We start from the raw sequence: 19124 nt of genomic DNA, 5'->3' as shown, positions 1-19124 counted from the left end.
CAGAAGGAACATTTCTAAAATCCCAAGTATAATATTCACTAAATAGATGTGTCAAAGTTTGTTTGAAAGATTGTTTGTACCATGAATTTGTAAGAAATTAAATAAAAGCAAGGTAAATGATTTGGACGAGTCAATTGGAAAATTTGGGATTGGGGTTCATCATTCTCACTCATTTGTATTTTCAATGAATAACAACATATAACATTTCATCTTGATTGACATTGATGCACATATAAAAATCGTTCATATCGATTTCTCGCACACAAAATTATTAAGATAGTCTCCTAAATATCGATTTCTTACATATTTATAAAAACTCTTTATCATTACAAACAGATGTTATAAAACAATTAACATTTCAAATCCATTCCTATCATTAAAATATGTTAAGCACTATCATTTAAGTCAGATGCTTAGAAGTGCTTTCCAGTCAAATCTAAGGATCAAAATCATGAATAAAGATTCAAACTTTAATAATAAAATGACAATACCAATCATCAAATAAAAAACAAAATATTACAAATAAATATCACCTCAATACATAAGAGTTTGAAAAGATTACTCTCAATCCCAAAGGGAAGAAAGCAAGAAAAGAAGATCCAAAGTGTTTCTTCTTGACGACTGTCTCCTATAGGATTTTCTATCTCTCTCTATTCTCCCAATGATGTTTAGGGTTATGTCTCACACCTTTTATTTAACCTATTTGGGTTTGCGCTAAGTGATATCTCGCTCAAGCGAGATATTGCTTGCTTAAGCGATTTTGACGAGAAAAAACTCAACTTCACTAGAATGAACTCGCTTAAGCGAGCCTTAGGTGAGTTTGGGCTTCCAATGTTCCAACTTTTTCTTTTCATCTTGTCTTTAACTTCTCAATTCTCCTTTAACCCTTTTATCTCTATTTTCTCCTAGAATCCTGAAATTAACACAAATTTGGGAATAAATCCATAAGTTCCTATCTTTTACCAAACTACGTCACATTTCAGTTCAAAAGGATCTAGTAAAGTTAAGCAAAAGAAGAATGGATGCATGTCAATTTTTCTTTCAAGGCAGCAAAGTCTTTATCTCTTGTTTCTCCTCCCAATTAAATTGTGCATGCTTTTTGACTAGTTCATTTAAAATTGTTACAATGGTACTAAAGTCCTTAACAAACCTCCTACAAAAACCAACAAGTCCATGGAAGCTTCTTAATTATTAGAGCAAAAATCAAAACATGCTATGATTTTCACTGAGTACTAAAAGTAATAAAGCATAAAACAAGATCATTCATAGTTTGTAAAACAAATGTTTTCAACAACATATCATATAAGATGTAGGTGTTTCGTCTGTTAGATGAAACAACATTGTACATTCATCCTTCACGTCTAATAAAACATTTATATACTCAAACAATATGTGCATAGAGTTAAAGATCATTTCTTCAACAACAACTTGACACAAGCGCTTCTCAGCTCTTGGCTTGACTTGACCAAATGAAAAGTGATATAGTGGTTAGGAGATCTTTCCTAGGATGATCCAGTATGATGATTATACATATAATCATTGGACTATAAAAGACATATTTTGTTACCGAATTTTCCAGAACTAACAAAACGAAAGGAAATTTATTCTCCTATACTTCACCCCTTTCATTTCAACTAATGTTGTTGCTTTCTAGTACCTCATAACCCCTTCTAAAAGGTTTAAAGAGAATTTCCCTATAAATACAACATGAGTCTAACTTAGAGGAAACACTTAAGCTTTTTGACTTACAACCACTTTAAACCTTGAGTCAAAATAATATGTATCAATTTTTATTTTTTGATCTCAATACGAAAAAAAACATTTTATATTTAAATATTAAAAATAATTCATAAATTAATAGTTAAGGGTTATGGTTTGTCTCAAGATTATTTTTTAATAGAAAAATGAGGAGTATTTATTGTGAATTTTGAGTATTACAAAAGACATATAGTCTTACATTTCCTAGATTACACACTCTCAATGGGTTTATATACCAAAACACTCTTTACACTTAGAAAATGGATAGCAAAAGGGTGGGTCTCGCACACATGTAATTGTGGGTCCAATTGGACTTTTTATGCATGGTTTAGTTCAAATCTTGTCAATTTCCTCCCTACAGGTGCAATAAGGAGATTCACATTATCCTTAGCTTCCATGTTCCATGAAATCATGAGAGTTTGTGATTGTGTAGGTCAAGTCTCCAATTCCTATAATTAGGTGCCTCTCCTCTCTTTCAAAACCCACATTCATTTACTCTTCTCCTCTCCTATATTCTTCACTCTTACAAGCTTGCTTGAGTATTCTCATATATGTTGCATGTGACATCAATTATCCCATGGCGAATACCAAGTGCGCCAAGTCACAATCGAATCGTAGTTCTTGTATTATTACACTTTTAAGTAGAAAGATTCACTATGAATATAAGCTATCACTTTTGACTTAGTTGTAAGCGTTTGATCTAATAATTAGAATCAAAGCCAATGTCACAAGATTAATTCCCAATTGATTAATAATTTAGGAGAAATTGTTACAACTTGCATAAGTGTCATGTAGTGAGTCGCAATCAAAATATTCAATTCTTAGTAGGACAAGTGTTGAGAGGAGATTATCGAATAGGAGATCAATTGTTATGTAATGGAAACCAAGTCGATAAAATTACAATCAAAATGTACTTTTAATTCAATTTAAAAAAAAATCACCAACTTCTTTTGGAATTTGCCAACCGAATAACAGAATTCCAGTGTACTTTTAGTATCCAAAATTGAAAAATGGAGATTAGAATTTGGCGCCCATTACCAAGTTCTTCTAGTTTTCCACTTTTTGGAAAAGCACAAAAAAATCAAAACAGCCACTAGTGCAAAAAAGACTTTTTATGATGGTTCTGATGGCGACATAGAATCGGGAGTTATAAAAACTCTGCACTTTCTATGTCGGTTGAAAAACTTACATAGTAAGTTGACTTAACTGTTGTCTATGAACCTGCATATCAATGTTATCCAGATAATTGCATACAATTTACAGAAAAATTCATTCATTGATTAATAAACTAACACGAAATTTACATCTTATCATAAACACTTAAAAAGAATGAAGCTCAGTGCATTCTAATGTCTTTTATATCTTTATCTTTGAATAGAGATGGATCGTTGAATAACTACAAAAAAATTGACTTAATCAATAAAAAGTAAAATTCACAACTAAATAATTAAGGTATTTGAGTAAAATTTTTATTACGTCTCTCCATGAGTCAGTAATGTTTGCAGATATGATTGTGTGCATGTACTTCATTGCATAATATCCACACTCATAGCTTCCCGATTGATGTGAACACTGCAAATTAAAACACAAATATAATATATTTTATATCATAATTAAATAGTGGTGGGACAAATAAGTTATATTAGGTGCAATTAATTATATCTTCTTCCTAGCTAGATGTGAAAGACCTTGCAATCTCGAATGAATCTCCAAAGCCCTATAAAGAGGTAGATATTCGTTAATTCATATTAATCATTAAGGTAGGAAATATAACAATAGAAAACTTACACGTCTAGTAAATATTTGATGACCAAAGTGTTAGTTTTCTTATGCAATGAACACAAGATAACCACGAGAAAATAACGAGAAATAATAATCAATAATTGTCAATGACCTCTACAAGGTATAATAATATTAATAATAAATAAATTTCAAATTAATTAACTGTAACTTAAAATTATATACTTACACAAAGTAAAATGCTAAATACACTTCTACACTTGGAGCAATAATTAAGAATGTTTGTCAAACTTAAAATACAACTCCTTAGCTCAAATTCATTTAAGCAACCGTGAAGACACCTTTTCCACAAATAATGGAAAACTAAAAAGGCGTCTATTGTGGAAAAGGTGTTTAAAGAGATATCACACACAAAAATTATGTGAAAAGTGATTGACTATAAATAAGAGAAATTACTAGAATTGTGAATAATTAATTTGGATTTGTACCAATAAGGTTTTTATTGACTTGAAAGAGAAAAAAAAAAAAAAAAAAAAGCACATCATGAGTGCAAAGAAGCAAAGTGTTGACATGTACGGTAACTAATAGTGTAGAAAATAATAACAAATAAGGACTTCTCTGTATTGGCGGCACATTGCAATTTTAAAAGAATTGGATCTAGCAATTTCAAAGGAGGCCCTGAAAGTAAGTAAAGAAATATTTTAAAAGAAATTTCATAGTGAATAATATCTTTGAGAATTTGATTTTTTTATTAAATCTAATGGCATCATATGATTCATGAAGCGAATTTCACAAATATGACAAGGCTAATATTGTCATAGTGGTGATGATATAGACTTTTATTTTTTATTCATTTAATTTTTTAAATAAAACTCATGTCATACCATTTATATAATTTAAAGAGATAAAATAGGTTGTGACTTTCGTATTATGCGTTAGAGTACCAATATTTGTGGTTAAGGTTATTAATACAGACCAATTCTTTTATTTTGCCTAGGAGTTTGAATTAATCAAAAGTTAATGCAAATTCAATGCAAGATATTCCTATATGGGAGAAAGTGGTTCTTGTTAAGTCACTTGTCCAATCCATGATCCATAATGACCTTAAATTACCCTATTATCGTTATCACGTTCAATCAATTCAATTCTAATATTTTCATATATTGTTGAATGATTTGATAGCTTTATGTTGAGGAAAGAAAAAATATAGTTTATTAAATGAAAATTCATTAAGCATTAATTCACTAACTAAATTTAATAAAGAAATAAATTTTTATTTTCTTTCTGATATTATCATATCACATTACATTATTTAATAATTTAAGAGGATTTACATCCAAATTCAAATAAATTAGTTTGATGTAGTACTGGATTCCTTTAAATTTAATCTCAGATTTCTAATGTGGGTGTTAATCTAATTTGTTCTTTTTATATTTATCTGCAATTTGCAAATTTATTCAAATCCTACTACTTATGCAACAACTTTGTCCTCAACTAAGAACCTTAATTCCTCATTAAAAATGAATAAGCCTAAATAAATTTAGGAAGAAATACAAATTTAACATATCCAAGAATGAGAAAGGTGAAAAAGACACCTGCAACATGGAGTAGGTTTGCTTGCCAAACTCACCAACCAATGACCTCCTCCACTCAAGAACCAAATACTTGTTAGTCTAAAGCAAAAATCACAGTTTATGTCTGATTGTTCTTCTCATCCTCATACCCAGATGTTTACCCATATGAGGTATGGGTCTGGGAGGCTTTATCACTAGGCATATTCAGCCCCTGATAAGATCGATTGGCTAAAAACTCTACTCCTGATCTAGCATTTCCTTTCATTAGAATATTAGAGTGCGTTGACAATAAAACTTCGTGAAATGGAATAAAATATGTACTAATTAATGTCTCAATATAAAGAGAAAATAGTGTTTAAAGATTTACTGAATTGGATTGTTTAACTATAAACTGAATACTATTGACATGTCTTCAATAATCAGCTACTAACTGATACTTCTCTCTTGTATTTAAACAATAAATCTTTTTTTACTATCAAAACAATAGATCCAAATCAAAAGATTTAACTAGTCTCAAGATGTATCTTTCAATACTTGTTTCTGTCCCTGACTCCCCATGTCAATAGAGCATTTCAGTGCTAATATACTTACAAAGTTGCTTTTCCCCATTTTAGAAAATGCATGTAGTAGTTTCCTCTGCCCCCTGAGAGATTCATTATGCATGAATTAATGACCTAGCACATTCTAAAAGTGTACTCAATTAGCAAGATCATGATAGTGGAAGTAACTTGTTATCATGTGAGTAGTACAGCACCGTTCCAAACAACAAGGAAATTATGACTATACAGAAAATATTCAATGAAGACTACAAGGAGAAACGAAAGTATTGATAGCTACCCATCATGTACCCCGCCAATGTCAACAAATGCCCCTTGATAGAGATGCAACATTGTCACCTTCCCAACACAAATCTGCACAGAAAAATGTCCCAAGTAATTAAACACAACATATGAAATCTACTTTAGGTGCCTTCTCTGTTGCATTTACCAAAGCAAGGACTTCTCTTTTTTCCCCAACATTTTCTGATAAAATTACAGACTTTCATTAGAAAATAAATTATTATTTATGATCTTATTTGGTAACTCAGAATAAATAACTGAATCACTACCAGCATTAAGTTTCAAGGTTGGTGGTAAAATGGGTTTGAACATTATAAGTAGTAGTAACTGTGTCAATTTATGGGTTATGTTAGCCGGAAATTTTGTATTCCATGAAACAACAACAATCTCATGATGATTAAGTGTTCTAATATAACTGTATTTCTTCAAGGGAATTTTTCTTTTATATGATACAACGTGATTAACAACAACACAGCTTCACTAATTATTATTACTGAATTATGAAGTAATCATTCAGTTGCAAGCATAGAAGCAAGGAATAAAAACTATCTTGGTTTTCAAAATTTTCAATGTATCCACCCTTCAAGAATGAAAACCGCGCTTCTTCCTCTTGATCTCCAACTTCCCTTTGAAGCAAATTAATTAGATCTTGAAATTCCATTACATATGCTCCTGTCCACTGGCTTCTCCTGGAAACAGATTAATATGGTCAAATCATAAATCAAGTAAGTCAAGGATTTAGAATAAACAAAACATAGAGAGGCTACACAAAACTATTAGGAATCCATACGAACACTATCAGAGAGACATTTTTAAAATAAAAAGTAAGTTTAACCATGATACTGTACCTATTGAAAGCTATCATTGTTTCAAAGGGAGTAATAACTGGAGCTAGATACTCTTTGCTATCCAGTAGAGCAGTTTGGGCACAAGAAACGTATAGAAAAACATCACACTGATGAAATCAAACTGTTAGAAAGGTTTTACATGAAGGCAGACTGAAATATATACTAAGGATGTAATAAATTTCACCTCAGGAAAGTTAGCAAGTTTAGCTGGGTTCGGTCTTCCCATAACCAAACTATAGGCCTTCTTGCCTGCTGCAGTTATGAGCTCCTTCATTTGATTGATTATGGCACAAAAAGCAGGGGAGACTACCTAACATTAATGACCCTTAACCTTGTCATCTGCAATAACATTAAGAATGGGCATGCCATGCAAAGGCTTCTCCACCTCATTGGTGAACTCTACATTCAAATCCAACATCCCCAAGTTCCACTCATTCCTCCTCCTCAAACCACTCAATGCCACCTTCTTACTAGAATCTCGCACCATCGTCAACCTCATCGTTCTCCACATTCCCATTAACATTCACAGAACCACTAATAAGATTATGAACCTCTCTCGCATGGTTTAGAACATCACAAAATTCATCAACTAATTCCATTAATGAGATCTATTGTTAGAAAAAAAAAATTAAATGTAATCTTGAAAGACTTATGACTTATTATATGTAAAATATTAAAAAAAAGGTACTTGTGACACAATGATCAGAGTTCTTTGACATGGGAAGTTATAAGATAAGCCGCAATAAAACATCACGTTTTATTATGTCCGATAACGATATTTTCTTATTAACTTGTTAGACTTTTGATACATAGAACATGTTTATATTAAATACAACATGTTTATTCCATATTGATGGTCTCATGGAATTCAAGCAGAGTGATCTTGTAATGATTCATTCCATATGATGTTTGATTATACACCTTTTTATATTGAGGTCATGTGTCTAGAACAAATGAAAAAAAAAAGGAAAAAACAATTAACGTATATACTCATTCCAAATTGTATTTTGGTTGAATTTCTGCCTACCTGAAAATGTTGCTTGATTCGAACCCTATGCACTTTCATGATAAGAACAGAGAATACAATAAAAATATATTCCAACAGCAAACAAGAGAGGTGCTCCGAGATATTCAACAATTGAAATTTAGATTGTCATCATTTACTAGTGTCGGTCTCCAATTTTGTGGACACCTGGTGTTCATATCAAAGCATGCAATGTATTTAAACATCTTAATCTCTCTCCCTCACACAACCACGAAGGAGAAGAAGTATTTAAAGATTAAAAAAAGAGAAGCTACGCGCGCAGAAGCTATAGGATTCAGTGCCAAAGAAACTTCAGAGTCTGGGAGGAGAAGTTGCCGCGAAAGCCATAAGTATTACTGCACCACTTTTTATGATAGGTAAATTACACCATCATAATAAGTTCATAATAAGTTGTTATTGTTTTTTTTAGTAGTGTACCCCTAAAATTTTACCCGCCAAGAACCGAATTTCTGAAGGATTTTCATCACCAATAGTGAAAAACAAGCTGTTAAAACTTTCTAGGCACAGGTCTCTCTTATCATCATACTTGCGGGAGTCTAATACCTGGATATAGTATGATTCTTGCCTAAATTTTACCTCCTTCAATACTGCTGATATAGTAGGAACTGTTTTTGTGCCTAGTTAGTGAGTTGTTTTTGTTTGTATGTTTTTTAGAGTTTAATGTGATAATATATCCTAACTATTGCAAAGAACGGATCTATTTGATTATTTTTAGGATAAGAATTTGTTGATATTTTTTTTTTGGAGTTTGAGATAGATTATAAGGATTAAATCACTCCTTAAATTATTTGTATTTATTTATTATTTTTTATATATAAAAAATAGTATAAATTGTTTTTGTTAGAGAACACTAGTTTGCTGCTCTTTTTCTTCATTTATTAATTTGGTTTGTATTTCTTTTCCAATTATAAAAACAAAGTTTGAACGTACTCGGCCACCCAATTGAATAAGAATAAAATCAAGTACTAACATTCATTAAGAGGAAAACTGAATACAGGCACAACAACCGATCAAATTAGGTATCAAGAACAAAAGAAAGTAAAAATAGACCCACGCGAAATAATGAACAGAAACATGTCTGAATTGAACTATACGAATACCCCAACAAAAATGATAAACGTATATGTGGCTGTGATTAAGGTGCAAATGAACTAGCCAAGGTACAAGTGGATCTTAATAGCCAGCAAAAACACACATATGAAGCCAAAGTAGAGGAGGGAGTGAATGAGTACGGAAGCACCACTTGTTTGAAAGTTCCCAAACTCCACGCACCTTCCCCTCCCAGGCACCTGAAACAGCAGCCCTGGAGTTAAGAGCACGAAGAGCACCAACGACACAAACACTGGACCCCAATCCGACATGTTTTCCAACTAGTACTGTTTGCAAATGTTTGAGTGGAACACAAATGGTGAATAACGTTGTGAGGGGTTTATGGAAGGAGATTGTATATATATAAATGCAACGTTGGAAGTGAGTGAGATGTTGTTGTGGGGGACAAAGATGGTTGGAGGATACGTTAGTTTGGATTCACCGCCACCTTGCATGTGATGTATATGCTTTGATACTGGAGATGGATTAAGAATAACTTGCTTCCCATGCATGCTAATTATCATTGGGGATTCAACTTCCACCGATTATGTGGTTCAGAAGCAAGGAATTAGAGCCTCTAATGGATTCACCTATTCACTCTGTAAAACAATATAATTTTCCAATTATTTAATTATACCTCTTTCAATTTTAATAACAAAACTGATTTGGATTGGAGGAGGGTGGAACTTCCTCGCTATTTATTTGTATACTTTAAGTAAAATTAATCAGTTTTATGTTAATTAAAATTTGATAAGTATTATTTAGTTTTATTTATTATGTTTACAAACATTTTCCTTGAAAGGTCATTAAATTTTGTAAAATAATATCATTAATCATAATTTTAAATAGAAAAATAATAATACTTCATTGGATACTAGTTATTAATTAATAATAAAGTGAAAAAATATAAGCATCCTATACGGATTGAATAATATATCAGATGAACGTGAAAGGTACTTTTAAAAGTTTTCCACGTAAAGTGACTCCAAAGGAAAAATGTTGTGAAAAGATTCTTACAAAAATACTAACAATTAATATTGGATTATGTCCAAATCCCCTTTACAATATGCAAAGGGTTCATTAATACTGTACCATTTTTTTTAACTTGAACATCAATTAAAAACATAATTTAAAGTAAAATAAATATAATTTTAAATTTAGACAACGGTTTTCTTTTTTTAATTAAGATTACACTTCTTTCTTTAAAACCATAAATTTAAATTATTATAATAAGCCATGCCATTTGCACAAAATTAAGGTAACACTATTCATAATTTTAAGAAATACGTTTTAGTTGTTATCATTGTATTTAGAGTATTTTAAATTTAAACATTTAAGCTCTCTAAATTAAACCGTAAATAACATCTTAAAATAAGTTGAGATATACTTTATTGTTTTAAAACTACAGATTAGACAACACTTATAATAATTGAAAAAGTGGTCTATTTCTTCATACTACAAATTAATATTTCTAAAAATATTATTAGTGCATTTAGTTTCAATATTTATTATTATAATATTATAATATAGTAAGTTATAAACAATTAAAAAAAATGTATTCCATTTTTAAGAAAAAAAAATTATTAATAAAAATAATATTATAAATTTTTGTAATTAGAGATAACATAAATAAAAATAATGTAAAATTTACAATGGTAATTAAATTTTCAACTACCTAATATATATAATTTAAACATAGTTATGCAACTAAAAACTATAGTTTAATGTTACACTTTTATAACTAAACGTAATTAATTATTATGATTAACATTTAATTTTAATTTGTTTATACATTTTATCAATGTGAATCATCATTTTCTTCTCGAATGTAATCTTGAGTTTCAGCTTCCAATAAAGTAAAAATATAAAACATCAAATAATGGTGGTTCAAGGATAAACTCCTAATAATACATACACAATTTAGATACTTTTGATTATAATAGATCAACTCCATATTTCTATAATTATATCATATTCTAAATATAAACAACAAAAGACAATTTCATAATCAGTTATTCATGTTAGTTCTGCATTGTTGTATATGGGTTTAGTGTCAATAATGTCTAACTTGCTACACTTTTTTTTGCCCTATGCTAATTATAATAAATGAAACAACATTTATGAAACTTTTGCATTTTCATATCTAAACTTTCTTCTGAATTGATCGGGTTTGTACGACAACTGGAGATCTAACATCCGGTCAAGGCTGATCGACACGATCAAAACCATTACACCTAAACATGGGATTAACAAGATTAATCAATGGTCAAGCATTAGGTAATACACTCCTAATCATGATCCAAATTCCTATTCTGGTCCAATAAAAAAAAAAGTTCATGATAATCATATAAATAGGCACAGATTCCAAGAATCAGGTATGTCATCATCCAGTACTAATAGCATCGAGTGCCGAACACCGAATTCTCACTTGAGCATCAGAGTTCCTTTGCAGGTATCATCCGAGCGTGGAGTTCATGAAGATGAGGAGTGGAGAAGTGCAAGGAGGACAAGGTGACAATTTCTAGAGGAAAGGTAGATCGACCAACCAGGAAAGAAGACAATAGTTCTCTTGGTTTCAACCCTGTTTGAGAACATCTTCTCTTCAATGCATTCCTTTTAAAAAAAACACGATTCATTACTTAATTCCTTTCAATTTTAATTTATCTCAATTGCAATTTTAATTTCAGTTATGTTTTGTTTTCTAAATTGTACTTAGGGAAATTTTCGCAAATAATGACAGGAAAAAAAACATATTGATTTAAAGAAAAACATATTGATTTTCTTGTTCGAGTACCAATTTTAGAAATACAACAGATTAGTTTTAGGATTAATAGATTTTATTTCTGACTTAAGAATTCTATCTAATGCAATTCTTATTTTTATACAGTGGGAATGTTGATGACAGTATCAAAGGATAAAAGCTTTGAATACAATGAGTTATCAAAGATTCAATTTAGTTTTAAAACCAAGATCGTTTTTATGAGACTAATTTTAAGAATAAATATGTCAAAGATTAAGAAATCCTTGAGTTTTAAGTTTGATTAAAGTTTTATCAAAATCTTGAAAACAGAATGAGATTTTGGCCAATGCAGGAGAAAAAAAGATTGATTCAATTCTGAAACAACAAGTTTATTTCATCACAAATTTTCAGATTTTGGTTTTAGAGACAGTAATTAAGGAATAAGAATGACACACATAGATTTATCAATAAGAACTACATCTAGTCTCACCTTACACCAAGATGGATTCCACTAAAACAAAGCAATCTTTACAAACAACTCAGTTCTTGAACCCTTTAAGAACCAAGAACACAAGCTGAAACACACTATTTCAGCAATACACTTACTTCTAGAAACACTATCAATAAATACATACAAAAACACTTTTACAAGAAAAAAGAATTAGGAAAGAGAACACCTTATTTGCAGACTAAGGAACTCAAACCCGGATCCTCACTGCTGCAGAACTTTCACAAAACCTCAACTCCCAAGCCAAAAGAAAACAACACAAGAACTCTTAAAAGTTTTTAAGAAAACTTTCAAAAACTAAGCTCACATGAAAAACCTCAATGAAAATCACTTGAAATCTGTAAACACTTTGTAATTGCTAGGGATGATTTGAAATCAGATAAAGCTCCCTTTTTATAGGATTCAAATCAAAACAGTTTTCTCAAAACAGTTTTGAAAACTGTTATAAAACAATAGGTTAAAATTTGAAAGAAAAAATTGTATTTTGAAGAAGCACTTGGCGGTAACATAACCAACCTATGATCAGTTGAAAAGTGAACATGTGAGCAAAATTGATTTTGGAGACAAAACAAAATTTTGAAAATATCAAAACAGTTTTGATGCAATGCAAATGAATCCATTGTTTTATCAAACAACAGATTAATTTTATGTGTAGTAAAATAGTTTTGAAAAACTTGAGCAGAATTTTAAAACCCTTGTGCTTAAGCTCATCACCATGGCTATGAAGTATGAGGTTGAATCAAAATGCAAAAGGCTACTTAAACAACTCTAACCTAACTAAGACCATAATATACACTTTTTATACACCTTCAAACATATTGTCTTCATCAAACACTTCTTCATGAAAGTTGAGCGGAATTGTCACTTATCCTCAACCTAGTCTAGTTTTCTATTTTAGTTTTACTTGAATCGTCTAATACATGCTCTATTTTAGTTTTATTACTACAATTTTATTCTCTATGCATTTTAAGTCTAATTTTTTGAATTACAGTTTTTTCAATTTCATTTTTATAATTTCATTCAATTCTGTTACTCAATTCCAATTAATTTCAGTTCTATTTTTACAATTTGAGTGTTGATATACAATCTAGTAGACGATTGTCATTACACAATCTATTTCATTACTCTATTTTTTATTATCACTATGTTGTTTTTTAACTTGTAAAAGAAAGATTATCAAATAATGGACTTGATGAGAATGTCTTCTTATGATTCAACTTAGGTTGACTTTTATATTATATTTTAAAAGGTAACTTAGTTTTGTTTAAAAAACTTCATACGAATAGGGTTTATCACCTATTAATTTTGCTCCTGGTTGTAATATTTGCTTTATAATGGGTATATTTTCTTTCAATCAATGGTAAATTTATGACTTCCTATAATATAAAAAAAAGTGTTAAGTTAGTTTAATTCTCTCATGTTTACTCCATGTTGTGATTATCCTTTTCTTTCCTTTGGTTTTCTTATAAATTTGAAATCCTCAACCATACAACCAAATTACATTGTTAGCATAACCTCTTATCTTTACTAATACCTCCCAAAGTTGTTTCCTTTCATTTTACGTACATGGTGAGTATACATAAACTAATGAAATTTGTGTTTTTCTCTCCCCATTTTCCTTTTTACCCATAAGAAGCCTTTTCTACACACAGATCTCTCACATCAAGACTCCCTCTGCTCCATTTATTGTTGGGTTTTGTATCCATCTATATCTCTATTTCCCCCCATTTAACAACACATTTATTTAGTAATTGTTTTCTCTCTTAGTTTCTTGAATACACATCATATTAATGTCATTCTTTTTAATAATTTCCTTAATATATCTACCTTTTACTAAGTCTTATATCCCCTTAATAGTTATACTCGGGATTTTCATTGATGATCTATTTTATCCCCTTCTTCCACCACTTTATAATCCCTTTTCTCCGTCTCCTCAAATTTTCTAAGGATTATCTCTTCGTGCCCATTAAAAGTGTTATTCCTAGTAATTTACCTATTTGCCATACCTTATTTACTTCTATATTGCAATTTCTTATACCATCATAAAAAATCAAGTTACTTAAAGATGGTAGCTAACCTCATTTGACATTTTTGTTGTGCTCTAAATCAATTAGGATAAACTACTCCATTTTTGAACTGATCCAATCTAAATTTAATTCTATATTTCTTTTATTAACTCAGCAATCACCTACGACATTCCTCTGCACCAATATAACCTTTGTTAACAAGCAAGGTGTTTCAGGAATATCACACACTAACTCCTAAGCTTCTCACTTCTTTTCTCCTTCATATACTTCTCCATTCTTTTTTTCTTCATTTATACTTTATTTTCCTCTTTTTTAATTCTTAGAATAATTTATTTCTATTATTGTTATTTTCTTTTTTTAAAACTAAAACTCGTTCAATAAAAAAAAAACTTAACTCTCACAAAATCATATATTAAAATTTTAAAAATTTTGTTTGAGTTTTCTTCAATTATATACACTTGAGTTGTCTTCAATTATATACACGTGGGAGGGACCATGTTATACAAACAATAATATCACCAAATTTTTTTATCAAAAAATATATTTATATTTAGAGAATATTCTATACAATAAGATATAAATCCAATAATTGATTTTTTCATTCTGATTACTTTAGCAATAATATTAGGAAAATCACCAATTTTATTTGTAGTTGTAATTGTATACAATTACTTTTTCTGTATCATGATTATTTGTAATGTTAACTTTTAGCATTATTAAATTATAATTTTATTAGATTTTCTTAATATTTATATAATATTAAGCTTTTTTTTACATATTATTATATTAATACTATGTTATTTTTTTAGAAAATATAAATTTAATTTTAAATTCAATTTAATTTATTTTTTATAAAAATATAGATTTAGATTTAAAATTCAACCTAAATATTTAAATTTGGATTTATAAAAATCCAAATTATTTTTATAAAAATATGCAATTTATATTTAAAATCTAATTCAAATATTTGGATTTGGATTAGATTTTATAAAATCCAGTATGTGGCTAGTCTTTGTGGGCCTATTTGGTTTGTAGAAAACACTCTTTGAGTCACCACTATTTTTTATGTTTGATGCACCATGTCTAACATGAATTGAGCTTCATGATCAACCCACCCTGGTTGGATTAGTCGACCCACTATTTTATGCATTTCGTTTTATGTCTCTAAGACACGTGTGATCAAGTCCACCGTTGCCTCCCCTTCGGACACCTCTTCATTTTGCCCTATGTTGTCTTATCATTTTTGTGTTCTTTCTTTGACAATTTTCTTGATTATCACCTTCCAATAATCTTCTTTCTATTTTTGTAGTTCATTTTTTGTCTGACCTTTCTGAATTTAAAATGTTGTCTGGCTCTTTTGCAGATTCAACATGATCCCATGTTTGTAATTTTGTCCCTCCATTCACATTAACATTTTATAGTGGAAAAATTAGCTCCTTCTTCTTCCCTTATCACTTATAGATTTCATCATTAATTTTGATCATCTTCTTCATGGTTAATTCATTTAGTAATCTCACACGCATAGTTTTAAAGCAAATCCTAACATTCCTTGATTGATTTTAATTATATTATAGTAAATCGTTTCAATTTTTTTAATTTCATTAAAAATTATAATGAAAGGTGTAACAATTTCAATCATTATTTTCTTTTCTTGTTTTACATTATTTTAAAAATTATGTATGTGTTAATTTAAAAAGGAAACAAATGCCCACTATGACTTCAAAAATTTATTGTAAAAGAAATTAGAATTGAAATAGATAAAGATACTTAAACTATGTTTCACTTGTATATTTTTATATTATAATTAAAGTATTTTTTTTCATTTTATACTTTTTTACTTCATTATCATTATAAAATGTAAATATCTATTTTATACGTGACATTGCTTGATTATATAGTATTACATTAAATTATAATAAAAAATAAAATTAATAATATATTTTAAAACATGGACAAAGTCAATATGAGTATAGAAACTCAAATGACTACCACGTCAACTAAAAATAATTAACTCTTCAGCTACCAGGACGGTATATTCTAGCCAGGTTCACACACAAAACTTGTCTTTTGTGTTTAATAAGGACTAGGTCTTTCTTTATGATCACATCATTGCTCTCTCCATATGTTGCCAAAACACATTCAACCCATTCATTCACACTACATTTTATATTTTCCATTTTGTTTTCATTCATTAATTCACCTAAATACATGCACATGCATACTACTGAAAATATCAGAACATTTTGAATTTCACATTCAAAAATTATGATTTATGAAAGTCTAGAATAGTAAATATTATGATTGTTAAAAGTAACTATAAAGTACATTTACCTGGTAAAAAATATTGTTGAAATATTCATATAAATTTTATTAAAATTAAGGAGTAATATGTTATTTTTACTGAAATTCTAAATTCGTTGCCATATTAATGACTTAATTAGAATATATTATTTTTAATAATTTTTTATTTTAACTTTAGATGGCTATTCTCGCCTTCATGTTTTTGAAAGACCTAATTAAAAAATATTTTAAGAAATCATTGTCCGATGGAAATATTATTTTTGTAAAAAGATAAATTAAAGTAAAAAAGAATACTTTCTCGATTTCAGGTATTTATAACAGTGAAAAAATTCATTCTACCAAATACTTCCTCTAATAAATAGGGATCCTGTAAGAAAAGTCTTAAATATATATGTGGATAATTTTTTTTATTAAAATAAAAATGTTATTAAAGACGAATAATCATATTCTTAGAGAGAAATTATTAAAATCAAAGAATGCTTCCAAGTTCCAATAGTTATTAATTGAAATGATAATAATAAATCCAAACTTCATTTTAACTTTGGAGAAATAGTTTTTCACACTTAGAAAAAACTTTTTCAGTACTAAGCTTTAGAATTCAATCGTAAGTTTATAATTAAATTTATATATATATATATATATATATATATCATTTTCTAAATTTAAATGAAATCATAATTTAGGTTCGAACATCCTCAAATTCTCTTTTTAATTCATTTATTTTTTCAGATAAAAATCATAGTTTAAAATCTAATTTCTTAATATAACATAAAATTTAAAATCTTCAATTTTAAATGATTTTCTAAATCATAAGGATAAATAAATATTTGTATATCTTAAAAATATATATATTTTTTCCTACTAATAATCAAATAAAAGATTAATTAAAATGTGATACAAATATTTCGTATAAGTAAAAAAACACTAAAAGTGATATAACACGGTCAAACTTACAAAAGCAAATTAAACTCTCATAAATAGTTTTCACAATAAAAATGGCCTAATAAAAAATTAATTCTAATTTATTATTCAGGTCAGAATTTTTTATCTTAATTAATTTTTTATCATCAGATGTTATATTATTATAATATTTTATACTATTATATAAAGGTATAATATATTTTTTAACTAAAAAAATTTATTTTTAACAAAAAATAATAATTTATAGTGATATAACACTAATATAATTAACCAATTTAATTTTATAACACTGATATCATTCTTTAATGATATAAGAATCTTAATATGACCATTTAATCATTAATGAATTTATAAATTATTACTATAAATTACATTTTAGGTTGTGTTTGGATTGGGAAGAGGATTTGAGGAAGTGAATTTGAAGTGATTTATTTAAGAAGAAAGTGTAAAGAAAGTGAGGTTGTTTGGATTAAGGTATGTTACAATAGTTTTGTGAGGAAAGTTTATTGAAGTTTATGAGTGACGTGATGATTGTAAGAATATTTTAAATTATTTTTAATAGTGTGAATTATAAAATTATAAATTTATCCTTGTGTATAAAAAAGAAAAAAAATAATTAATTTTGTGTATATCTTAGTTATTAAAAATAATATAAAATTACAATTATAAATAAAAATAAAATAATGTAAAATTAAAATAAAGAAATAAAATTAAAAATTTAAATATAATTATATTATTTTTATTTTACTAATCTAAATTACATTAAGTTATATATATATATATATTAATCTAAATAATTATAGTTATTTAATTTATATTACATTATGTTATATATATATATATATATTAAGTATATATTTTTTATATAAGAAAAGTAATATTAATGATGATTTTTATTATTATTAATATTAGAAAAATATTTTTGAGAATGTTTTCTTTTCAAATATTACACTGGAATGCACAAAAGCACATTTATTTTGGGGCAGAAATGAAAACTAAAAAAATCTTATGTGGCTTACTCTGTTGTGTTTCACTTTCTCTTCAACCATGACAAGATACCTTATACCCTCCTCATTCATCTTTCTTGTCTAAATGACTAGAAACAAATAAAAAATTTCCGTCTTTTTCCATCCGCATGTATAATGTATACATAGATACAAACAAAACATTAGAGATATTACATTGATTATTAAATAAATTTTAGATTATTAAATAAATTTTAGATTATGATGTTTTATTTGAGAAAAAAATAAAAATATTAGGAGGAGATTTTCGTATTACGATAAATTGTTTAAAAAGAATAAAGATACAAATAATTTTTACATGTATCATTAAATCAATGATAATTTATTTATAGTATAAATCATATTATTATTATAAAATCACACTCTAATATAGTGCATCGAAAATAGTAGTGAACCTACAATTAATGATCGATAAAAATACTCATGAAGGAAAAAGTTAATACATTCATAATTGACTTTTAATAATTGATTTTTTTAGTAGATTGAATTTGGAAAACAATATAACATTTTAAAAAATAATTAATTACTCACATCAACTAGACTAACTAACAATCCAAGTAATTGAACTATACCAACTAACAATCCAAGTAATTAAAGTCCAATAGTATATCTTATGATTATATATACAGTAATGAAAACATTTTTTTCTTATATGAATCATATTGTCCATTATAGGTTCATCATGTGAAATTTTATTATATTAGATAGG

The 19124-nt window shown here is 28.0% G+C and overlaps 1 protein-coding gene across 1 annotated transcript; it reads right to left on the bottom strand.

Annotated features, from left to right (window-relative positions):
* Nucleotides 1-8746: 8746 nt before the first annotated feature.
* LOC137817130 (uncharacterized) lies at nt 8747-9247 on the bottom strand. Its single transcript, XM_068620368.1, has one exon. It carries the CDS (start codon nt 9163-9165, stop codon nt 8956-8958), a length of 210 nt encoding a protein of 69 aa, XP_068476469.1. The 5' UTR covers nt 9166-9247; the 3' UTR covers nt 8747-8955.
* Between the last annotated feature and the right edge of the window lie 9877 nt (nt 9248-19124).

The sequence above is a fragment of the Phaseolus vulgaris genome, unplaced genomic scaffold (assembly GCF_000499845.2).
Source record: "Phaseolus vulgaris cultivar G19833 unplaced genomic scaffold, P. vulgaris v2.0 scaffold_17, whole genome shotgun sequence".
In the NCBI taxonomy this organism is placed as follows: Eukaryota; Viridiplantae; Streptophyta; class Magnoliopsida; order Fabales; family Fabaceae; genus Phaseolus; species Phaseolus vulgaris.
Note: the sequence above shows the minus strand (reverse complement) of the source record. Positions and strands in the feature narration are given on the sequence as shown.